This window comes from Macaca nemestrina, chromosome 9, assembly GCF_043159975.1.
Source record: "Macaca nemestrina isolate mMacNem1 chromosome 9, mMacNem.hap1, whole genome shotgun sequence".
Taxonomy (NCBI): Eukaryota; Metazoa; Chordata; class Mammalia; order Primates; family Cercopithecidae; genus Macaca; species Macaca nemestrina.
The window spans coordinates 36,313,440-36,337,338 of record NC_092133.1 but is presented as its reverse complement, the minus strand read 5'-3'; the positions used below and the strand labels follow the sequence as shown (position 1 = coordinate 36,337,338).

The following is a 23,899-nucleotide window of genomic DNA, read 5'->3' as shown; positions in this document are numbered from 1 at the left end:
ATTGTGGAGATATGAGGAGTGAACGAGTTAATATTTGCAAAGCACTTAGAACACTGACTGGCATGCCGTAGGTGTTTTACTGGTACATGATTGCCGCTCACTGCAACCTTGGCCTCTCAGGTTCAAGTGATTCTCCCGCCTCAGCCTCCTGATGACAGGCACACTCCACCATGCCCAGCTGATATTTTTGTATTTTTAGTAGAGTGGTGGGGGGGGTTTCACCATGTTGGTCAGGCTGGTCTTGAACTCCTGACCTCAAATGATCTGTCTGTCTCGGCCTCCCAAAGTGCTGGGATTACAGGCGTGAGCCACCCAATGTTACTGTTGGCTACTTGTACGTGGGCCTCATTTGCCCTCTGCTTGCTTGAACAACAGGAAACACATTCAGCCCATCCTTGAGTCTAGTCCACTGCCTGGTTCATGTTTGGTGCTCATTAAAGTGTCTAGATTGAAATCAACCAGGAGACTGGCCTGCCACAGTGGCTCACACCTGTCATTCCAGTGTTTCTGGGAGGTTGCTGCAGCAGGATGGCTTGAGGCCAGGAGTTTGAGACCAGCCCGGCCAATATAGCAGTCAACAAAGCGAGATCTATCTCTACAGAAAAAAAAAAAAAAAAAAAATTAGCCAGGCTTGGTGGCATGCCTGTAGTCCCAGCTATTCAAGAGGCTGAGGCAGGAGGATCACTTGAGTCCAGGAGTTCAAGGCTGCTGCAGTGAGCTATGATCGTGCTACTGCACTCTGCTTTGGGAACAGAGGGAAACCTTGTTTCAAAAAAGAAAAAGAAGGCTGGGCACGGTGGCTCACGCCGGTAATCCCAGCATTTTGGGAGGCCGAGGCCGGTGGATCACTTGAGGCCAGGAGTTCCATATTAGCCTAGACAACATGGTGAAACCCCGCCTCTACTAAAAGTACAAAAATTAGCTGGGCGTGGTGGCGGGCACCTGTGATCCCAGCTACTCGGGAGGCTGAGGCAGGAGAATCGCTTGAACCCGGAAGGTGGAGATTGCAGTGAGGCAAGATCGAGCCACTCACTCACTGCACTCCAGCCTGGAAGACAGCTCCGTCTAAAAAAAAAAAAAAAAAAAAAAAAAATTGTAGTAATAAATTGCTGATTGGGGCTGGGAGGACAGGCAGTGACGAGAATTCGCCCCTTTCTGAAATATTTGAAGGGTCCTAGCGTTTGCTTCCTTGTTGGAGGCCCAGAAAGCACTGACTTGACGTGTGTGAAAGATTGTAGACAGAGACGGGATAAAGAACCCCGTGCTGGAAAAAGAGCAGGCTCTGGAATCAGCAGGGTCACGGGCAGTTTCCTTTCGTGTAAACTAGGAGTAAAAAGATCAGTGTCCCGCCGAAATGAGAGAGTAATAGTAAAAACTACTATTTACTGAGCACTTCCAGGTACTCGGTAAGTATTTATGATCCCATTTTACAGATGAGGCTGGGAGGTTTCCCGACCTGCCCGAAGATACAAAGCAAGTAGTATGCACGAGTGAAGACTCGAACACAGGTCTGTGAATCAATCTCTGTGTGGGGATGGGAGCGGTTCCAGCGATAAGAGCCACTTAATCTGGCCGAGCCGTTCGAGAGCAGGGCAGCAGCCACTGGAGTGGCACCGCCCCTAGAGCCCGCCGCCCTCCGCCCTCCGCGTGCTTACGTGCGCTCCGTGACCGCCGCGGCCGACGAGGGGCTGGCGAGGCAGGACGCATGCGCTCTGAGTTCCGGAGCGCGCCCCTTCCCGTCTGGGGCCGCGGGGCCAGGATGCGGCGCATGCGCACACCTGGCGGGCGGAGAGCGGTCCAGAGCAAGCAGAAAGATTTGGGCGAGACTGTGCGCGGGAGCCAGGTCGTGCGGCGCGAGCGCGCAGGCGCGGCAGAGGGGGCGGGCTGCTACTCCGGAATCTGCGAACCGCAGTCGGTGCCGCATCCTCAGCCCGCCGCCATGGCCGCCTACAAGCTGGTGCTGATCCGGCACGGCGAGAGCGCATGGAACCTGGAGAACCGCTTCAGCGGCTGGTACGACGCCGACCTGAGCCCAGCGGGCCACGAGGAGGCGAAGCGCGGCGGGCAGGCGCTGCGAGGTGCGGAGGGGCCGGGTGGGAGCTGCGAAGGGCCGGGTGTCTGGCCTCGGAGGCCGCCTGGCTGGCGTCTGCGCCCTCCCGGAGAGGGCCGGCACCTTGGGCAGCATCTCTTTTTTTTTTTTTTTTGAGACAGAGTCTCGCTTAGTCGCCCAGGCTGGAGTGCAGTGGCGCGATCTCGGCTCACTGCAAGCTCCGCCTCCCGGGTTCACGCCATTCTCCTGCCTCAGCCTCCCGAGTAGCTGGGACTACAGGCGCCCGCCGCCTCGCCCGGCTAATTTTTTGCATTTTTAGTAGAGACAGGGTTTCACAGTGTTAGCCAGGATGGTCTCGATCTCCTGACCTTGTGATCCGCCCGCCTCGGCCTCCCAAAGTGCTGGGATTACAGGCGTGAGCCACCGCGCCCGGCCTGGGCAGCATCTCTTTAGCAGTTTCGTGTGTAGTTGAGAAGATGAATCCAGAAGGTAGAGTCGACTTGTTCAAGGTCACGCCGTGGAGCGTGAGGGACTGTGCCGGGGGAGGACCCAGGGCGGTCGCCCCGCAACCCTTTGCGCTCCCCACGACACCGCTTCGCAGTTTTCCCGTTCTAGTCTCGACGTTTAATAAGTCGGGGACAGGCCGGGCGCGGTGGCTCACGCCTGTAATCCCAGCATGTTGGGAGGCCGAGGCGGGTGGATCACTTGCGGTCAGGAGTTCGAGATCAGCCTGACCAACATGGTGAAACCTCGTCTCTACTGAAAATACAAAATTAGCCGGGCGTGGTGGCGCACGCTTGTAATTTCAGCTACTTGGGAGGCCGAGGCAGGAGAATCGCTTGAACCTGGGAGGCAGAGTGCCGTGAGCCGAGATCGCGCCATTGCACTCCAGCCTGGGGAACAAGACCGAAACTCTGTCTCAGAAAAATAAAAAAAAAACAATAAGTCGTGGACAGTTTGCCCTAATGGAGCCATTTGTGGCGGCCAGGTCTTTTTCAGATTCCCCCAGCGCCAGAAACGGTTGGTACAGTCTGGGGCTCCTGGACGAGGACGCCCTGTGCCTTACAGCAGCTGTAACCAAGGCTTCTCAAGAGGCGGCTACGGATCCTAGCGGATCGGCAGGCCACACAGCCTCGTCCCCAGCAGTAGGTGGAGTCCCCAGGGGTGCCTAACAAGCCTCAGGACACCAAGAAATCCGCGTGGTTGTGTAGGACTTTGCTGTTCAGTAGCATTCCACAAATAGTGTGTCCAAAACGCATCCGTAGATATAACTGAGTGAATGAATGAATGGTTTGAGTTGCTCCTTCTACCCAATAAAGTAGAAAAGATTTTATTCTCCTCAGCCTTCCTAGGCCCCTTTATAGTTGGGAAAAGTGAGGATGTGGAAAGATGACTTGTCCAAGGTCATGTTTTATTCCTAGTCCAGTGTCCTCACCCTAGTTCTGGGTGAAGTAACAGGTAGGTGTTAGGAACCGGTAGGCTTTTGGCCAAGGACGCTGGGCAAAGGTGGAAGTGGCTGTGAGATAATGCTTGCCTATCCAGGCTTGCCCCCACCCCAGTCTGCTCTTTGTGGTTTCGGAATGCTAATAAGGAAGCATTTCCTGCTGCCGGCAATGCCAAGAATCCCTGAAGAGGTGCTTCCACTGATGATAGGGGCAGATCCTCCTTTGCTCCCTTCTCACCTCTGGACAAAGAAGCAGCCATTCACAAGGGTCATTGATGAGGCACAGGTATTTGGCCTCAGATTGCTCTCCTAGCTTCTTGCCTTCACTGTACTATCCTCAAATGAAGCAAAACGCGGGACAGTCTGGGAAATGTAAACCTCTGCGGGGTGGGTGGGCAGGGGAGTGAATGTTTCAGATGGCCTGGTGTGACCTCATCTTTTAGGAGAGGCTGGGAAATGGAAAGTGCTGGTAAAGGAGGCCATTTTCTTTAGCTCTGTGGCAGGAAGAACCGTATCAGTCTGTGGTGGTTTCCCAACAACTAGTCCACGTTAAACCATGTTGTCTCTATTTGAGACTGATCAAATAGTTAAACTTGTAATCTCTAAAATAACAGATCCTATTTCAGTTTTAAAATAAATGTTAGCATTAAATTAAAAAGTTAACAGTATAAAAAATTAAAATATTTAACAGTTTAAAAGGTCGAAAACATATAAATAATTCCTCAATGCTTTAAGTGATAGGGTTTGTGCAGTCTTGAATCTGATTTCAGGAGAAAGCTAGTGAGAACTGAGTTTCCCCATGCATCCTTACTGCTAAGAGAGGGATGGCCTGGGGGAGGATGGAGTCCACACCACAGTGTCCACTCCTACCCCTGTGAGTGTCCCTAGGCTATGTTTTACTTTGATGGGCAAGTTAAAAGAAGAGACTTTATGCTCTGATCTTTCAGGTTCTCTGTTAAGAGTCCTAAGCAGAACTTCTTTTGTCTTCAAGGTCCTATTTATGTGTCCAAAGTGAGCTGCCTCATTGCAAGTGGAAATAATTGCAGTAAAACAGCCTGAAGCTCTCCAGCATGGGGGCTGAGGCGAGCACTGTGGGTATTCACTTCCGGGTGACTCAGCCTTTTGTTGGGGAGCCATTCCTCTCCTTACAGTTAGGAAGGTGACAGTAAGTGAGTCTACTAGGACTTGTCTGGCGGCTCACTGATGAGACCTGTTTTTTCTCTTGTGGGTGGTGTGAGTTTTCCTGGTGATTAATTCCCCCCAGCCCTCACTCAGTAAGATTGAGTTCTTCTTGGCCTCATTCTCATTTGAATGACTGGCAGGAAAATTCACTTCATGTTTTATTAGTTACTGTTGCTAACCTCAATATGAAGCAATATCCAGGCAAGTTTGTGCTGAATTTCTAAGAGGGCCTTCTAGCCTCATGGAGAAAAACAGGAATGTTTTCTTGGTCATCAAGGAAAGTGCCGTCTCCCCATTATGGTGGGAGGGAGAGTAATCTTTCATGAAACAAAATCAATAAGACTGGTTTTTTTTTTTTTTTTTTTGCGCGCGACAGTGTCTTGCTCTGTCGCCCACGCTGGAGTGCAGTGGCGCAATCTCGGCTCACTGCAAGTTCTGCCTCCCGGATTCACACCATTCTCCTGCTTCAGCCTTCTGAGTAGCTGGGACTACAGGCGCCCGCCACCACGCCTGGCTAATTTTTTTTTGTATTTTTAGTAGAGACGGGGTTTCACCGTGTTAGCCAGGATGGTCTCAATCTCCTGACCTCGTGATCCGCCTGCCTTGGCCTCCCAAAGTGCTGGGATTACAGATGTGAGCCACCATGCCCGGCCAAGACTGATTTCTTGTAACCTATTCGTTGGGCCAACATAACTCTTGCCACAATAACTACTGTGTACAGAACACATATTCATTGATGAATCAGATAGTGCACAACACTGGGTCTGTCTTTAGTGAGTGGCTTCTCCTGAACTTGGTTTAATACTTAAGTAGGTATACTCTTCTGAGGGTACTTGGGATTAGGCTGGAACTTTGACTACAGTAGAGAGAAACCATGGATTAGAGTTTGTGACGTGATTTCCATACTCCACAGTGAATACAATTTCATACAACAAACAAATACAATTGCAAACAAATACAAAAACAAAATACAATTTCATACAACAAACTGAAGTTTTATCAGTACAGGAAGACCTCTTCCTGTGTCCTGATTGGGACTTAAATCCTAATTTTCTTAGATCAGAGTTCTAGTAAAATATCTATTAGAAGTGACAGTTCCCAGCCTGGGCAACATGGTGAAACCCTGTCTCTACTAAAAATACAAAAATTAGCTGGATATGGTGACGTGTGCCTGTAATCTCAGCCTACTTGGGAGGCTGAGGCAGAAGAATTACTCGAACCTGGGAGACGGAGGTTGCAGTGAGCCGAGATCGTGCCACTGCACTCCACCCTGGGCAACAGAGTGAGACTGTCTCAAAAAAAAAAAAAGCCAGGTGTGGTGGCTCACGTCTGTAATCCCAGCACTTTGGGAGGCTGAGGTGGGCGGAGTTCGAGACAAGCCTGGCCAACATAGTGAAACCCCGTCTCTACTAAAAATACAAAAATTAGCTGGGTGTGGTGGCATGCACCTGTAGTCCCAGCTACTTGGGAAGCTGAGGCAGGAGAATCGCTTGAACCTGGGAGGCAGATATTGCAGTAAGCTGAGACCACCCCATTGCACTCCAGCCTGGGTGACAGAGTGAGACTCTGTCCCAAAAAAAAAAGTCACAATTCTAACTGAAATACAAACATCAGGATCCTTGAGGAAATGGGGATAGCTAGAGATGGTGGTGAAAAGTTGGATTCTGGAGTCCCACAGCATGGGTTTTAATCTCTTACGTAATTGCTGTGACCTTAGGTAGATTGCAAGGATAAACAAAACAGTTGGCCAAATACTTTGTTTTTTTGGCCAAATATTGTCATTTGGACTACTTGTACAGGAGATTGATAAGGAAGAACATTTTGGCTCAGAGTAGACCTCGTTAGCTTATCACTTTGAACTTCTGATTTCCAGATGCTGGCTATGAGTTTGACATCTGCTTCACCTCAGTACAGAAGAGAGCGATCCGGACCCTCTGGACAGTGCTAGATGCCATTGATCAGATGTGGCTGCCAGTGGTGAGGACTTGGCGCCTCAATGAGCGGCACTATGGGGGTCTAACCGGTCTCAATAAAGCAGAAACTGCTGCAAAGCATGGTGAGGCCCAGGTGAAGATCTGGAGGCGCTCCTATGATGTCCCACCACCTCCGATGGAGCCCGACCACCCTTTCTACAGCAACATCAGTAAGGTATGGACAAACAGAGGTTTGGTCACTCCGCCCAGGATCAGGGGCTTTTAGTAGTGTCTGCCTAATCTCACTGAGCTTGTAATTCATGATAAAATAGTTAATTGTAATCCTTCTCCAAGGAATGACCTTCACTTACTAGAAGATATGGTTGATAGTTTACTATCTCCTTTTTTGTATTTCCATTGTCAGATTTTATAAAAACCTGTGAATGTGCATGGGCCAAAATTAATACATCATGAAATCTTTTAACAGATGTAACTGTTAATAAGTGGTGAACTCGGATTCTTTATTGCTTAGGATCGCAGGTATGCAGACCTCACAGAAGATCAGCTACCCTCCTGTGAGAGTCTGAAGGACACTATTGCCAGAGCTCTGCCCTTCTGGAATGAAGAAATAGTTCCCCAGATCAAGGAGGGGAAACGTGTACTGATTGCAGCCCATGGCAACAGCCTCCGGGGCATTGTCAAGCATCTGGAGGGTATGTATGTGTTTTCAGAGGTGCCTTCAAGGCAGGATAAAGCAGAACTGCTGCCAATCAGGGACTTGGTAAAAAGGAGTCTAGGAAAGGGCTGGACTTGTTAACAGCTTTAGAGGTGGTGTAGATTGACGTCTGGTGAAAAAACACCCTCAACCCTTGTTTCTCAAAATGTGATCTGCAGAATAGTGACAGCTGGACCCCCTGGGAACTTGTTATATTTGCAGAACCTCAGGTATCACTCCTGACCTATTTCAGAATCGGCATCTATTCCGCAGGTGATTTGGATACATATTAAAGCTTGAGAAGCTCACCTCTAGATTGGAATTGTCAAATGAAACTGCTAGTAAAAATCTTCCTTAGCTGGCCAAGCACAGTGGCTCATGCCTGTAATTGCAACACTTTGGGAGGCCAAGGCAGGAGGACCACTTGAGGCCAGAAGTTTGAGACAGCCTGGGCAACATAGTAAGACTGCATCTCTAAAAATTTTTAAAGGCTAACCACAGTGGTTCATGCCTGTACTATCAGCACCTTGAGAGTTCAAAACCAGCCTGAGCAACAAAGCAAGACCTTGTCTGTACAAAAGAAAAATGAAAAATTGGCTGAGTGTGGTGGCTCAAGCTTGTAATCCCAGCACTTTGGGAGGCCAAGGCAGGCGGATCACAAGGTCAGGAGATTGAGACCATCCTGGCTAACACAGTGAAATCCCGTCTCTACTAAAAATATAAAAAATTAGCCAGGTGTGGTGGCGAGCGCCTGTAGTCCCAGCTACTCGGGAGGCTGAGGCAGGAGAATGGCGTGAACCTGGGAGGCAGAGAGGTTGCAGTGAGTCGACATCGCGTCACTGCACTCCAGCCTGGGCAACAGAACAAGACTGTGTCTCAAGAGAAGAAGAAAAAAGAAAGAAGGCCGGGCGCGGTGGCTCACGCCTATAATCCCAGCACTTTGGGAGGCTGAGACGGGTGGATCACGAGGTCAGGAGATGGAGAATGGCGGGAACCCGGGAGGCGGAGCTTGCAGTGAGCTGAGATCCGGCCACTGCACTCCAGCCTGGGCGGCAGAGCAAGACTCCGTCTCAAAAAAAAAAAAAAAAAAAAAAGGCCGGGCGCGGTGGCTCACGCCTGTAATCCCAGCACTTTGGGAGGCCGAGGCGGGCGGATCACAAGGTCAGGAGATCGAGACCACGGTGAAACCCCGTCTCTACTAAAAATACAAAAAATTAGCCGGGCGCGGTGGCGGGCGCCTGTAGTCCCAGCTACTCCGGAGGCTGAGGCAGGAGAATGGCGTGAACCCGGGAGGCGGAGGTTGCAGTGAGCCGAGATTGCGCCACTGCACTCCAGCCTGGGCGACAGAGCGAGACTCCGTCTCAAAAAAAAAAAAAAAAAAAAAAAGAAAGAAAAATGAAAAATTAGCTTGATGTGGTGATGCTCACCTGTAGTCCCAGCTACTCAGGAGGCTGAGGCGGGAGATTGCTTGAGCCCAGCAGTTCGCGGTTATAGTGAGGTACGATTGTGCCACTACATTCTAGCCTGGGAGTAAGACTTTGTCTCTTTAAAAAAAAAAAAAAAAAAAAAGGGAAAACATATATAAAATATTCTCCTTAGTCACAACCAGGCACAACTTTACACATGAATCTCAGTTTGCATCTTAAATTGTTTCCTCCCCGAGGACCTAGAGGCCTGTGTGTGCTAATTTTTGGTTGGATGGACTATATGGGATATTTGAGATGTGTACAGTCTTGCTTCACTGTGGGCTTCTAGACCTCACTTTGGTAGATACCTGGCCATACACCTTGCTGTAGTTTATTGGTGGTTTATCTTGTATACCTTTTCTGGCTTTTCAGTTTAATGGCTGAGAAATAAGTATGGCGGGGGCCATTCCCTGGGTTCAGAACTACTATAAAGATCAGAAAGAGTATCTTACTTTAATTTCTGTCAAAGTCCTTTGTCCCCTGGAGGACAAAGAGTAAACCTGGAGGGGTGATGTGGATTTATGTCTTGTGTGGCTGATGATGGTGGATGTTTTCAGGTCTCTCTGAAGAGGCTATCATGGAGCTGAACCTGCCGACTGGTATTCCCATTGTCTATGAATTGGACAAGAACTTGAAGCCTATCAAGCCCATGCAGTTCCTGGGGGATGAAGAGACGGTGCGCAAAGCCATGGAAGCTGTGGCCGCCCAGGGCAAGGCCAAGAAGTGAAGGCCAGCGGGGAGGATACTGTCCCCAGGAGCACCCTCCCTGCCCGTCTTGTCCCTCTGCCCCTCCCACCTGCACATGTCACACTGACCACATCTGTAGACATCTTGAGTTGTAGCTGCAGATGGGGACTGGTGGCTCCCATTTTCATTTTAGCCGTTTTGTCTTCTGCACCCACTCCCTTCGTACAATCTAGTCAGAATAGCACTTCTAGAGCACAGGTTCTCAGTCCAAGCTGTGGAAAAGCTCCCCTTATCCAACAGAGTTTAAAGGTAGTAACTTGGGTTTTTGCGAGTTGTTTACTGACTTGTGGGGAGGAATCATGCTAAGCCATGACCAATGAGGAGAAGCAACAGAGCCTCTCTGTCCCCAGGAGCCAGTCCTCTGCTCTTCTGCAGTCAGGCCACTACCTGGGGGCTCTAGTCATTCCAGTGGAAGATGATGTAACCTGCATGGTGATGTGACAACTGTTTCCTCCCTGACCCTAGAGGACCTGGCTCTAGAAGTTTGGGATCAATCCTGAATTTAGTTATGTGTTACATTTACTTTTATTAAAAAAGTATAGTATATATAAATAATACAAAACAGTAACCCTTCTGGGGTTTCTTGTGGCGGTTGAAATAGTCCCACATGTGGTCATCAGAAAATAAGCCATTCCTCATACCAGTATGGGATCAGTTCCTTGACCTCTGAGGGGCAGGAGTGCTTCCTGCTGTGTGTGTGAGAATCCCTTCCTGCCTTGTTTCATGGCAGTGAAACGCCCCTTGGTCCTGTCCAAGTGTGTCTTTCACTGATTTCCGAATCATGTTCTAGTTGCTTGGCTCTGCCACATGGGTCCAGTATTCACCTGAGCATAACTGTACTAAATCCTTTTTCCAGATCAGTATAATAAAGGAGTGATGTGCAATAGTTTCTTGTGTGATGTGGAAGAGCTTATCTGAGGAAACCTTAGCATTTAACTTGAAATGTCTCCCACTACCCTAGTCCTTGTGTGGCAGTTTGTTTTGGGACACCCAGTCACAACTTTACATGGTTGGTCCAAAAATGACACATCTCCCTGGGCTTTTCATGTCAGCCTGGTGAGCTGAGGTGGCGGTGGGAGGCCCTCCTGGCCAAGCCCTCCATTCATGTTGCCCCCTGCAGCTCTTGCTTGGTGCTCCCCTGACTGGAAAGTCACTGAAACTCCATTGTATCCTCTTTAGAGTAAATAAAGTCTGCTGTTTTTTTTTTCTCTTTTTGAGACAGTCTCGCTCTGCCGCCCAAACTTCAGTGCAGTGGCACAATCTCAGCTCACTGCAGCCTCTGCCTCCAGGGTTCAAGCAATCCTCCTGCCTCAGCCTCCCAAATAGCTGGGACCACAGGCTTGTGCCACTATGCCTGCTTAATTTCTGTATTTTTTAGTAGAGACGGGTTTTTGCCAAGTTGCCCAGGCTGGTCTCGAACCAGTTTTGGCCTCCCAAAGTGCTGTGATTACAGGTGTGAGCCACCGTGCAGGCCTCAGAATTTTTTAACCGTTTTACCAACTTGAAAACTTAAAAGATGACCTCAAAAAGTGACAGTGCAGTGGAAAGGAGTATAATTACATTATAAACACAATTGCCTTCTCTCTCCTTTGAAAAGATCACTGGAATACAAGAAATCCATAAAGCTGGAGAAAGAACATTCCCTTTTCCTTCTGGTGGGAGCAAGTAACACCATCTGTTGAGCTCCTAATGCTCCTCTGCCATCCACTGGATGAGGGATATTACATACGTTAGCTCTAATCTTAACCCACGAAAGGGCTGGTAACTCCTGTTTAAGGAAGAGGAAACAGGCCCAAAGAAACATGTAAAAAGCACCAAATGTCACACCACTTGGTACTGGGGCTGGGATGGATATTACTAGTTCAAGCAAATCAAGGTTCTAAGATTTAAATACTTTCAAGCATCTTGCTTTTCAATTTTAGATTTTCATTTGACCTACACAATAACCTTGAGTAATTTCAGTCTCCAAGAGGCTGGTGGAATGTTACTTTCCTAACCTGTGCAAAATCCTAGACCAGAAGTTGGTAATTTTGGCCAGCACGGCAGCACACACCTGTAATCCCAGCACTTTGGGAGGCTGAGGATCACTTGAGGCCAGGAGTTTGAGACTGGCCTGGGCAACATAGCAAGACCTGGTCTCTACAAAAAAAATTAGCCAGGCATGGTGGTATGTGCCTGTAGTCCCAGCTACTCAGGGGACTGATGTGGGGGAATTACGTGAGTCCAGGAGTTTGAGGCTGCAATAAGCTATGACTGCACCACTGCGCTTCATCCTGGGTGACATTCTGAGGCCCTGTCTCTTTAAAATTGCATGTACAACAAACAAAAACACCAAGGCCGGGCATGGTGGCTGATGCCTATAAGCCCAGCATTTTGGGAGGCCAAGGCAGGTGGATCACCTGAGGTCAGGAGTTCAAGACCAGTCTGGCCAACATGGTGAAACCTCATCTCTACCAAAAGTTAGCTGGGAATGGTGGTGCATGCCTGTACTCCCAGCTACCGGGAAGGCAGAAGCTATAGTGAGTTGAGATCGCGCCACTGCACTCCAGCCTAGGTAACAGCAAGACTCTGTCTCAAAAACAAACAAACAAAAAACAAAACCTGGATGTGGATCTACAATGATCTTAATCTCGGTAAAATTTTCAATTAAAGAAACCCTAACGTTCAAGGTTAGGAAGCAGAGGATAGAAACTAAGGTGGGCTGATTCTAAAGCTCACATTATGCACTGTCACTAATACTGAAGAGATGGGCTTCTTGAGTAACATCTCAAGAAGTGACATCTCAAGACTCGTATTTTGTCGGCAACCTCTCCATGCTTAACTTTCATCCCTTCCTCATCCCCAAACTTATGCCTTAATTTCTGCTTCTGTACTTAGCCTGGGCTTGTCTCTCTGCCTTGAATATATTCACTTACTTATGTTCTTTAATTTATTTTTATCTCATGTCACTAATCCTTTCCTGGCCACCTCATATGACAGTACTCTGTCCCACTTTTCAATTCAGATTAAACATTTCCTGGAGTACCCACTATATCAGTAATGTGTATCAAATACTTTTAGACATGTTACTTATTTTTTTTGAGACAAGAGTCTCGCTCTGTTGTCCGGGCTGGAGTACAGTGGCACAATCTCGGCTCACTACAACTTCCACGTCCAGGGTTCAAGTGATCTTCCTGCCTCAGCTTCCCGAGTAGTTGGGATTACAGGCATGTGCCACCACGCCCGGCTAATTTTTGTATTTTTAGTAAAGATGGGGTTTTACCATGTTGGCCGGGCTGGTCTCGAACTCCTGACTTCAATCTAACTCGGCCTCCCAAAGTGTTGGGATTTACAAGCATAAGCCACCACGTCCGCCTCACATGCTATCTGTATCACATGTGTCCTCAAATTTTCATTAGACCATAATGTACCTGAATGAAGGGGACGTATGTAAAGCACTTGACTCAGTGCCTAGCACAGTGAGTACTCAATAAGCAGAAGTACTGAAATGTCCTGACACCATTTAGACGTCTTTCTCTGCTTAAGACAACTATAACATCCTTTTAGTAAAAAAGTTTTATCATAACAAAAAATAGGTATTTATAAGGACTGTCAGGGGGGATAGGCTATTTCCAATATCACAGTTTTGTTAGGCTATTTCCAATATCACAGTTTTGTTTGTTGGTGCCTTGAAAAGATAAGTTTTATTACTCAAGAGAATGAAATCCACTGATAGGTTCACAGAAACGTGTTCCATCTATAGCCTAAGTTTCTGGCAGATTTTTCTGCAAGAGGCTGTTGGTCGACGCCAGGTGTTTGAATAGACAGCAGCATCTTGGTGTTATACTCAGGAACAGCTTACCCCCTTCCATGGGGTAAAAAGTGGCTTCTTAGGTCTGCAAGAATTCAGGTTGTACTCGGGCTACTTTCCGGAATTCTTTAGTGTGGGTCTTAGGGCACTGCATCTCACACCAGCTGATGGGAACCATCTGGATACCTGGAAGGGAAAAGCTGGTGGAGCCCAGATCCCAAAGATTTGCCTGGGACTCCTCTTTTATGCTGGGTATGAAACTGAAGTGCCACCAAGCTTCCTACTGAACCTCAACTCACAAAGAAAAAACTTTGTTCTACTGACTTATGGAGTCCCGTTTCCTTGGATTTATATAAGGAGAATCAGGCTGGGTGTGGTGGCTCACACCTACAATCTCAGCACTTTGGGAGGCCAAGGCGGGCAGATCATTTGAGGCCAGGAGTTTGAGACCAGTCTGGCCAACATGGCGAAACCCCGTCTCTACTAAAAATACAAAAATTAGCTAGGTGTGGTGGCGTGTATCTGTAATCCCAGTTACTTGGGTGATGAGAATTGCCTGAACCCGGGAGGTGAAGGCTGTGGTGAGTGGAGATCGCACCACTGCACTCCAGCCTCCTCGACACAGTGAGACCCAGTCTCAAACCACTACCACCACCGGCACCAAGCAAAGAAGGAAAAAAAAAATCATTCTAATCTCAGAAGGAAATATCTACAGCCATACTGCTTCCCAGATAAGGGAAACCAGGAAAAACAATGGATTAATCCCAAACCATAGCTCCAGGGAAAGTAAGGATGTGGAAGCAAGGCCATCTCACCTGACTCACTGTGGGCTACCACTACTCCCAGCTCGTTCTCGGCAGTGGTTAGCAGGTAGTTGGACTGTGCATCACCTAGGGAGATCTAGTCACATAACACTGAAGGAAAATGAGGAGTTAGAAGTCTTCCCCCAACCTTAGCCAGCTGAGTTGTTTTTCTACTTTCTCTGTTTTGTTTTTTTGAGACGGAGTCTTGCTCTGTTACCCAGGCTGGAGAGCAGTGGCGCGATCTCAGCTCACAGCAACCTGTGCCTCCAGCGTTCCAGCGGTTCTCCTGCCTCAGTTTCCCGAGTAGCTGAGATTACAGCCATGCGCCACCACGTCCAGCTAATTTTTGTATTTTCAGTAGAGACAGGGTTTCACCATGTTGGGCCAGGCTGGTCTCGAACTCCTGACCTCAGGTGATCCACCCGCCTTGGCCTCCCAAAGTGCTGGGATTACAGGCATGAGCCACCACGCCCAGCCTCCATCTCTTCTTTTGACAAAAACCCAGAAGTCTGCTGGGAATAAAGGATACCACTTTGGCCAAGACAATGTCACCTGGGCGGAAACTCTTATAAATTTCAACCTGTAAAGAAAGAACAGGAATGGTAAGTGAAAGTTCTAGACTGGGTCTATATGAAACTGTGAACCCTTCTGGTAAAGCCAGTCTACTTTCTAATCCTGGAGGGTAGAAATCATCATTACTCATGTCAAGTCAACAACTTTTAATTGCTTCTATAGTATTATCATACAAATGAAAAGTTGTTTTTTTTTTTTGTTTTTTTTTTGAGATGGAGTCTCGCTCCGTTGCCCAGGCTGGAGTGCAGTGGTACGATCTTGGCTCACTGCAACCTCCACCTCCCAGGTTCAAGCGATTCTCCTGCCTTAGCCTGAGTAGCTGGGATTACAGGCGCGCAGCATGACGCTGGCTAGTTTTTGTATTTTTAGTAGAGATGGGGTTTCACCATGTTGGTCAGACTGGTCTTGAACTCCTGAGCTCGTGATCTGCCTGCCTTGGCCTTCCAAAAAGCTGGGATTACAGGTGTGCGCCACCGCACCCAGCCCTTTTTTGTTAAGGGTGGAATCCCACTGTGTCACCCAGGCTGGAGTGCAGTGATGCAATGGTAGCTCACTGCAGCCTTGGACTGCTGGACCAAGGGATCCTCCTGCCTCAGCCTCCCAAGTAGCTAGGACTACAGGTTTGTGCCACCACATAACCTCAAACTCCTGGGCTCAAGCAATCCTCCAGCCACATCCTCTCAAGCAGCTATGACTACAAGCATGAGCCACCATGCCTGCTAATTTTTAATTTTTAAAATTTTTGTAGAGACAGGGTCTCACTGTGTCGCCAGGGCTGGTCTTGAAGTCCTGGCCTCAAGTGATCCTCCCGCCTCAGCCTCCCAAAGTACTGGGATTACAGGTGTGTGCAACCATGCCTGGTCTGAGATAATACTTTTAAGGGATTGAGATTTGTAAAGCCGTTAAAAAAAGAGAACCAACCAACAACCTTGTCTTTTTCAGTTGCTCGGACATCTTCCTTGCTATAAAAAAAGAATTAACAGAAAGATTAATTATCTGTGAGAAAGAATTTTTTTTTTTTTTTTTTTTTTTTTTAAGACAGAGTCTCCCTCTGTCACCCAGGCTGGAGTACAGTGGCACGATCTCGGCTCACTGCAACCTCCGCCTCCTGGCTTCAGGCATTTTTCGTGCCTCAGCCTCTCAAGCAGCTGGAATTACAGGCATGTGCTGCCACGCCCGGCTAGTTTTTGTATTTTTAGTGGAGATGGGGTTTCACCACATTGGCCAGGCTGGTCTTGAACTCCTGGCCTCAGGTGATCCACCCGCCTCAGCTTCCCAAAGTGCTGGGATTACAGGCATGAGTCACCTTGCCCAGCCTGTGAGAAAGAATTATTCTGTAGATTCCTAGTAAATAAAGAGCTACAAGAACAGACAGAACAAGTCTTAATTGGGACCCAGCTGCTACTCAGAGGAGCAGGGTGGAGAAGCATCCTCAGACCACGCGGAGCAGCAGTATCAATACCTGATTAGATAAAGGCAGATCAGATTTGGCAAGAAACGATAAGGAGTTTTGTTGCCTCAGGGCTTGAACAGAAGCACTATAGCAAGGGTCCCCAACTTCTGGTGGCCTGTTAGGAACCGGGCTGCACAGAAGGAAGTGAGTGGCAGGCAAGCTTCATCTGTATTTACAGCTGCTCCCCAATCACATACATTACTGCCTGAGCTCCGCCCCCTGTCAGATCAAAGTGGGCATTAGATTCTCATAGAAGTATGAACCCTATTGTGAACTGTGCACATGAGGGAGCTAGGTTGCCCACCCATTATGAGAATCTAATGCTTGACGATCTGTCACGGTCTCCCATCACCCCCAGATGGGACCATCGAATTGCAGGGAAAGAAACTCAGGGTTCCCGCTGATTCAACATTATGGTGAGCTGTATAATTATTTCATTATATATTACAGTGTAATAATAATAGAAATAAAGTACAGCATAAATGTAATGCACTTGAATCATTCTGCAACCACTCCCACCACAGTCTGTGGAAAAACTGTCTTCCAAGAAACTGGTCCCTGGTGCCAAGAAGCTTGGAGATTGCTGCACTACAGAACCACATCAAATCCTGAGGCTGGAAAGGGCCTCAAAAGTTAGATTATCTGCCTGGCAAGAAATGTTTGTCCTTTCTCAAGGAAGCCACAGGAAATCACCGTCTCACTCACAAATCTTTTCAATGTTTTATAACCTCTGAGTTCAATCTATATTAAAATTTTTAAAAAGTGCTTCCTGGAATGCCTTCCACTTTGGTTTGAGTCATCCTGACACTGATAAACTTCAGCTTCACTCAATTCTTTTTGCTTTACTTTTCATTTATTTATTTGTTTTTTGAGACAGGGTCTCACTTTGTCACCCAGGCTGGAGTGCAGTGGTACAATCTCAGCTCACTGCAACCTCCGCCTCCTAGGCTCAAGTGATCTTCCCACTTTAGCTCCACAAGTAGCTGGGACGACAGGTATGCACCACCATGCCCAGCTAATTTTTTTTTTTTTTTTTTTTTTTAAGAGATGGAGTCTCACTGTGTACCCTGTGCCGGAGTGCAGTGGCGCGATCTTGGCTCACTGCAACCTCTGCCTCCCGGGTTCAGCCTCCTGAGTAGCTGGGATTACAGGCGCACGCCACCATGTCCGGCTAGTTTTTGTATTTTTAGTAGAGACGTGGTTTCACCATATTGGCCAGGCTGGTCTCAAACTCCTGACTTTGTGATCTGCCCACCTTGGCCTCCCAAAGTGCTAGGATTACAGGTGTGAGCCACTGTGCCCGGCTAATTTTTGTATTTTTTACAGAGACGGGGTTTCACCATGTTGGCTAGGCTGGTCTCAAACTCCTGATCTCAAGAGATCCATCCGCTTCAGCTTCCCAAAGTGCTAGGATTACAGGCATGAACCACTGTGCCCAGCCTTTGCTTTACTTTTAAACCCTCTCTTGTTAATATTTTCCTTTTGTCCTAGCTCATCCACATATTTTTGGATACTACTAGGGGAGAATCAAAGCACAAAGAAGAAAGAAAAATGGGCAAGAGAAAAATAGGAATTGTAACTGTTGCTCAAAATTCTGGTGTCCTAGTCTATCCTAATCTTATTGCAGTTGCTAAGGCATACGTGACAAGGATACTTCTTACCGGATAGTTCCTCGAAAAGAGTTCTTAAGTGGCATGGACCCCACATATAGGATGTGTACTTTGGCAAAGCGTGAATTGATACTAGAGACCTGTGGAATAGAGAAAAGATCAGCATCAGAGTATAAGCAGTTGTCAGCTCAAGGAAGCAGCAACGAACTGGGGATTACTAGGACTTCAATGCAAGCAACCCTACTAAGTAGAGAATTTAAGACAAGTTAACTCCTACTTCTCTGCATAAGTGACACATGTAAAGGGGAATAAGAGCCACTCTGGCCACCTGATAGAGTTACCATGGGAAACAAAGATGGTATGGGTTTTTTTTTGAGACAGAGTTTCGCTCTTGGTGCCCAGGCTGGAGTGCAATGGCGCAATCTTGGCTCACCGCAACCTCTGCCTCCCGGGTTCAAAGAATTCTCCTGCCTCAGCCTCCTGAGGAGCTGGGATTAAAGGCATGCACCACCATGCCCGGCTAATTTTGTATTTTTAGTAGAGACAGGGTTTCTCCATGTTGGTCAGGCTGGTCTCAAACTCCTGACCTCAGGTGATCCGCCTGCCTCGGCCTCCCAAAGTGCCGGGATTATAGACGTCAGCCACCGCACCCTGCATTTTTTTTTTTTTTGAGACAGAGTCTTACTCTGTCACCCAGGCTGGAGTACAGTGGCACGATCTCGGCTCACTGCAAGCTCTGCCTCCCAAGTTCATGCCATTCTCCTGCCTCAGCCTCCCCAGCAGCTGGGACAACAGGCACATGCCGCCACGCCCGGCTAATTTTTTAGTGGAGACGAGGTTTCACCATGTTAGCCAGGATGGTCTCGATCTCCTGACCTTGTGATCCGCCCGCCTCGGCCTCTGAAAGTGGTGGGATTACAGGTGTGAACCACCACTCCCAGCTTTTTTTTTTTTTTTTTTTTTTTTTTTTTTTTTGAGACGGAGTCTCGCTCTGTCGCCCAGCCCAGGCTGGAGTGCAGTGGCGCGATCTCGGCTCACTGCAAGCTCCGCCTCCCGGGTTCACGCCATTCTCCTGCCTCAGCCTCCCACATAGCTGGGACTACAGGCGCCCACAACCGCGCCCGGCTAATTTTTTGTATTTTTAGTAGAGACGGGGTTTCACCGTGGTCTCGATCTCCTGATCTTGTGATCCGCCCGCCTTGGCCTCCCAAAGTGCTGGGATTACAGGCGTGAGCCACCGCGCCCGGCCCCAGCTTTTTTTTTTTTTAGTCTTTTCACAACTTGCCCTTCAGAGAAGTATAGATTTTTTAAAGTATAGATGGCTAACATTGGAAAAAAAAAAAAAAAAAAAGGCTGGACACGGTGGCTCATGCCTGTAATCCCAGCACTTTGGGAGGCTGAGGTGGGCACATCACTTGAGGTCAGGAGTTCAGGACCAGCCTGGCCAACCTGGTAAAACCCCATCTGTACTAAAAATACAAAAATTAGCTAGGCGTGGCAGCATACGCCTATAATCCCAGCTACTCGGGAGGCAGAGGCAGTAGAATCACTTGAACCCAAGAGGCAGAGGCTGCAGTGAGCCAAGATCGTGCCACTGCACTCTAGCCTGGGTGACAGAGCAAGGCCCTGTCTCAAAAAAAAAAAAAAAAAAAAAAAATCTAAAAAGGAAAAAAATCAAGGAATGCCAGAAAATAAAAGTCTTTTGCTTCTCTGCAGAAAAAGGTCTCAGCTTCAGATGTTCAAAAATAGGCTTCCCAATCATCCTCTGGCATCCCTGTTTCCCAGACACAGGTAGAAACTCTGTATTCAGAGAATCAGCTCAGTGAAGGAACTACGCATGCCTGACCTTGGCTGCCTTATTATTCTAGAAATCTGTAGACCAGAACAGTCCAGTAAAACTTTATGTAGTGACAGAAAAGTCATGTGCTGACCAGTATAGCAACCACTAGCCACAAGTGGCTACTGAGTACTTGAAATGTGGCTAATGTGACTAAGGAAACCAATTTTATTTTATTTTATTTTATTTTTTTGAGAAGGAGTCTCGCTCTGTCGCCCAGGCTGGAGTGCAGTAGCTGGATCTCAGCTCACTGCAAGCTCCGCCTCCCAGGTTCCCGCCATTCTCCTGCCTCAGCCTCCTGAGTAGCTGGGACTACAGGCGCCGCCACTTCGCCCGGCTAATTTTTTTGTATTTTTTTAGTAGAGAAGGGGTTTCACCGTGTTAGCCAGGATGGTCTCGATCTCCTGACCTCATGATCCGCCCATCTCGGCCTCCCAAAGTGCTGGGATTACAGGCGTGAGCCACCGCCCCCAGCCCTTATTTTATTTTTGAGAGACAAGTCTCGTCGTTACCCAGGCTGCAGTGATCATGGCTCACTGCAGCCTCAACCCCTGGGTTCAAGCGATCCTCCTGCCTCAGCCTACCAAGTAGTTGGGACCACAGGCATGTGCTACCATGCCTGGCTAATTTTTTATTTTTATTTATTTATTTATTTATTTATTTATTTTCAGAGTCTCACTCTGTTGTCCAGGCTGGAGTGCCGTGACGCGGACTCATTGAAACCTCGGCCTCCCGGGTTCAAGCAAATCTCCTGCCTCAGACTCCCGAGTAGCTGGGATTATAGGCATGTGCCACCACATTGAGCTAATTTTTGTATTTTTAGTAGAGATGGGGTTTCATCATGTCAGCCATGATTGGCCAGGCTGGTCTCGAACTCCTGACCTCAGGTGATCTACCCACCTTGGCCTCCCAAAGTGCTGGGATTACAGGCGTGAGCCACAGTGCCCAGCAATTTTTGATTCTTTTTGTAGGGATGAGGTTTCACTATGTTTCCCAGGCTGGTCTTGAACTCTGGGTTGAAGCAATCCTCCTGCCTCGGCCTCTTTTTTTTTTTTTTCCTTTTTTTTTTTTTTTTTTTGAGACGGAGTCTTGCTCTGTGCCCCAGGCTGGAGTGCAGTGGCGCGATCTCGGCTCACTGCAAGCTCCGCCCCCGCCCGGGTTCACGCCATTCTCCTGCCTCAGCCTCCCGAGTAGCTGGGACTACAGGCGCCTGCCACCTCGCCCGGCTAATTTTCTTGTATTTTTAGTAGAGATGGGGTTTCACCGTGTTAGCCAGGATGGTCTCGATCTCCTGACCTCGTGATCCGCCCGTCTCGGCCTCCCAAAGTGCTAGGATTACAGGCTTGAGCCACCGCGCCCGGCCCAGAAATACATTTATGTAGCTTGTGGCTATCATACTGGACACTGCAGTTCTGGCATGGTCATGATTTCAGCACTGAATGGGCGTTCTAAGCATGGAAGTTAGGACAAACTTACCTTACAGGTTACAATAGCTCCCACATCTGGCAGTAACTGGGACTCTGTTTCTCTTACTACAGACACCACAGGAAGCTACAGAGGGAAAAAGAAAAAACTGAAATGTCCTGGCTAACTCTTGGGTCAAAGCATTTGTGTCTTGAGAGTAATATAGGAATGTCTTGGTACACAGGTGAGAGCTGGAGTATGCATTCATTTATAGGCCAGAGCAGAAGGCCTTAGAAATTTTAGGAAATAGGAGGACCAGGGGGCTACAGAATGCTGCTAGAAGATGTAAACCTCTAAACTTCTTTTTTTGTTGTTGTCCTTGGAGATGGAGTCTTGCTCTGTTGCCCAGGCTGGAGTGCAGTGGCATATTCTCGGCTCACTGCAAGCTCCACCTCCCGGGTTCATGCCATTCTCCAGCCTCAGCCTCCCAAGTAGCTGAGACTACAGGCACCTGCCACCACGCCCGGCTAATTTTTTTTGTAGTAAATCCCTAAACTTCCAATAAGTTTTCTGGTGATTCTCTCAGAATTTCTTGGTATACAACTATATTGCCTATAATCATTGACAATTTTACTTTTTTTGGTTTTTTTTTGAGATGGAGTTTCACTCTTGTTGCCCAGAGTGGAGTGCAATGGCGCCATCTCGGTTCACTGCAACCTCCACCTCCTGGGTTCAAGTGATTCTCCTGCCTCAGCCTCCCGAGTAGTTGGGATTACAGACGCCTGCCACCATGCTCCGGTAATTTTTTGTATTTTTAGTAGAGATGGGGTTTCACCATGTTGGTCAGACTGGTCTCGAACACCTGACCTCAGGTGATCAACCCACCTTGGCTTCCCAAAGTGCTGGGATTACAGGCGTGAGCCACTACATCTGGCTGACAATTTTACTCTTTCCTCCAAAGTTATACTGCTTCTTTCTGTTTCTTATTTTACTGCACAGGCTGAAATTTCCACAGAAATGTTACAAATAGTAGCTACGCTTGTTTTAAGTGAATACTTGCAGAGTTTTCTCTTTGAGCATGGTATTGGCTGTTGGTATGAGACAGATATTTTGAGCCTCATCTTTTAACAATCTCTCCGTTGCTTACAATGCTTCAGCTCTCCTGGCCTTCTTTCAGTTTCCCCAACTTACTAAATTCTTCCCACTTTCAGATCTCTTCAACCTATTCTTTTTGCCAGAATTGCACTCTCTCCACCCGCCTGACTCTAATCTACTCTTCAGATGATTCAGCTTCAATGTCACTTCTGCTGACTAGGATGGATTTGCCTGTTACATGTTCTTAAGGTGCCCTGTAATATTCTTTCAAAGCAGCCACCACATGTGTAACCATATGCTTATTTGAGCATTTATTTGTTTACAATTTGTGTCTGTGTCCTTTGATAGCAGAAACCAAGTCAGCGCTGTGCCTGACACATGAAAATACTCAAGTGGTATCTATGAAATGAACAAACTCAGGACTGTTAAGGATATTCCCAACAATGACTGAATAGAAAGCCCGTTGAGTCAGACGGCTTAAGTTACTTACTCAAAGCAGAATCGAGGTCAAGTTAGCCAGAACCTAGGTTCTAATTCTGAATCCTCTTTCTACTGTGCTCCTTCAAATATTGCTTATATGATCCTGAGCTAATCCTGGATCAATCTCTAAAACTAGAAAGGTAGGTATTACGCATTCAACAAACATTTATTGAGGAGCTGCTTTGTGCTAGATACTGATGGTATGGTGGTAGCACCTGCACTTCGTGGAACTTAGATTTAAGCAAGGGAGAAGTCTAGTGGGAAACATACCTGAGTGTCTAATCATATGCTGACATAAGTGCTTGGAAGAAAAGGGACAGAGTTTTTTGTAAGTCTTTAACAAAACAAACAAAAACAAAACATCCCACAAAACTCCTTTCCTCAATTAGTGGGTCCAGAAGGGCTTCTCTGAGGTGATAATACAGAAACTAACGGAGGTAGGAATTAAACAGGCCTAGGAAGACAGAAGCGTTCCAGATAGATGGCATGTTACAAAGGCTCTGTAGCAGGAGAAAGCTTGGCACATTACCGACACTGAAAGAAGCTAGTGTGTTACAAATTTTTTTAAAAGGGCAAGCCAAAACTGTGATTATAACTTTTACAAATAGAAAAGACTGTATGATTAGATTGCGTCAGTGAGGTGGAGATAGTGGCACTAGATAAAGCCGGAGAGGTAAGCAACATTCATACAGTATACAACGCACTGCTGGGCTGAGCTGGGCTGGGTTACTGAGTTCGCATCTGCTTTTGTCCCAACCTCCCTCCCCGAGGGTCAGCAGCACAACCAAGCGAGATCAACACAACTAGTGTGTGGTGGCTAAGTGCACAACAGCGGCGATACGGCTAGAAGAAACTAAGAGACCAACATTGTACCACTAAGGCTCTAAAGACGCGTCCGCAGTGCCCATGCCTAAGGACTGGAACTCAAGGGCAGCCTAAGGGAAAAACAGAGAGAGAGGAGACGGCATGCCGCTTCCTTTACCGCGCCGTTCTCGCTGCTCTTCATCAGGCAGCCGGCAAGCGACGAAAAGATGTAGCCGTGGCGGGTGTAGGTGCCGCTGCCCGGGCTGCCCTCCTCCAAGTTACACAGACGTTCGCCTGCAGAAAAAATGCTGCATCGGTCACGGGCCCCCAGAAACTGCAGGCCGTCCAGGCTTCTTGCTTCGGCCCCTATCCAGGACTCTGTACGGGAAGCGCTCACTTACCGGGAATACAGTATCTCACAGGTGGTGCCATGATTGCCGCTGTCCCAAAACCCGGATGAAAACGAAATCGATTTCTCATTGGCCAAACCCAGGCACAGTTCCGCAGTAAGATACGCGTCAATTGGTGTTCTT

At 47.8% G+C, this 23,899-nt stretch overlaps 2 protein-coding genes across 3 annotated transcripts; one reads left to right on the top strand and one right to left on the bottom strand.

Moving 5' to 3' along the window:
• Positions 1-1,821: 1,821 nt before the first annotated feature.
• On the top strand, positions 1,822-10,403 carry LOC105478498 (phosphoglycerate mutase 1). Its single transcript, XM_071069351.1, has 4 exons — positions 1,822-2,078; positions 6,550-6,824; positions 7,122-7,302; positions 9,328-10,403. The coding sequence occupies exons 1-4, from the start codon at positions 1,940-1,942 to the stop codon at positions 9,495-9,497; spliced, it is 765 nt and encodes a 254-aa protein (XP_070925452.1). The 5' UTR covers positions 1,822-1,939; the 3' UTR covers positions 9,498-10,403.
• On the bottom strand, positions 8,850-23,873 carry LOC105478450 (exosome component 1). Of its 2 annotated transcripts, XM_011735756.3 has the most exons (8): positions 23,768-23,873; positions 23,545-23,660; positions 21,060-21,134; positions 17,798-17,886; positions 15,612-15,645; positions 14,640-14,690; positions 14,123-14,207; positions 8,850-13,493 (listed from the first exon to the last, which is right to left on the bottom strand). In XM_011735756.3, the coding sequence occupies exons 1-8, from the start codon at positions 23,844-23,846 to the stop codon at positions 13,387-13,389; spliced, it is 636 nt and encodes a 211-aa protein (XP_011734058.2). In that variant the 5' UTR covers positions 23,847-23,873; the 3' UTR covers positions 8,850-13,386. The 2 variants fall into 2 exon arrangements, with proteins under 2 accessions (XP_011734058.2, XP_024647476.1); XM_024791708.2 differs by lacking the exon at positions 23,768-23,873 and having other exon boundaries at positions 15,605-15,645; positions 23,545-23,607.
• Between the last annotated feature and the right edge of the window lie 26 nt (positions 23,874-23,899).

What these genes read in the sequence shown, in the direction of transcription:
- LOC105478450 (XM_011735756.3), bottom strand. Translation starts at nt 23,846, where the DNA reads ATGAGAAATCGATTTCGTTTTCATCCGGGTTTTGGGACAGCGGCAATC. An exon ending in AGAGCAGCGAGAACGGCGCG is followed by an intron (nt 21,135 to 23,544) that starts GTAAAGGAAGCG and finishes TTCCCTCTGTAG; the next exon opens with CTTCCTGTGGTGTCTGTAGT. An exon ending in GAGCTATTGTAACCTGTAAG is followed by an intron (nt 17,887 to 21,059) that starts GTAAGTTTGTCC and finishes TCTATTCCACAG; the next exon opens with GTCTCTAGTATCAATTCACG.
- LOC105478498 (XM_071069351.1), top strand. Translation starts at nt 1,940, where the DNA reads ATGGCCGCCTACAAGCTGGTGCTGATCCGGCACGGCGAGAGCGCATGG. An exon ending in CGGCGGGCAGGCGCTGCGAG is followed by an intron (nt 2,079 to 6,549) that starts GTGCGGAGGGGC and finishes TCTGATTTCCAG; the next exon opens with ATGCTGGCTATGAGTTTGAC. An exon ending in CATTGTCAAGCATCTGGAGG is followed by an intron (nt 7,303 to 9,327) that starts GTATGTATGTGT and finishes GGATGTTTTCAG; the next exon opens with GTCTCTCTGAAGAGGCTATC.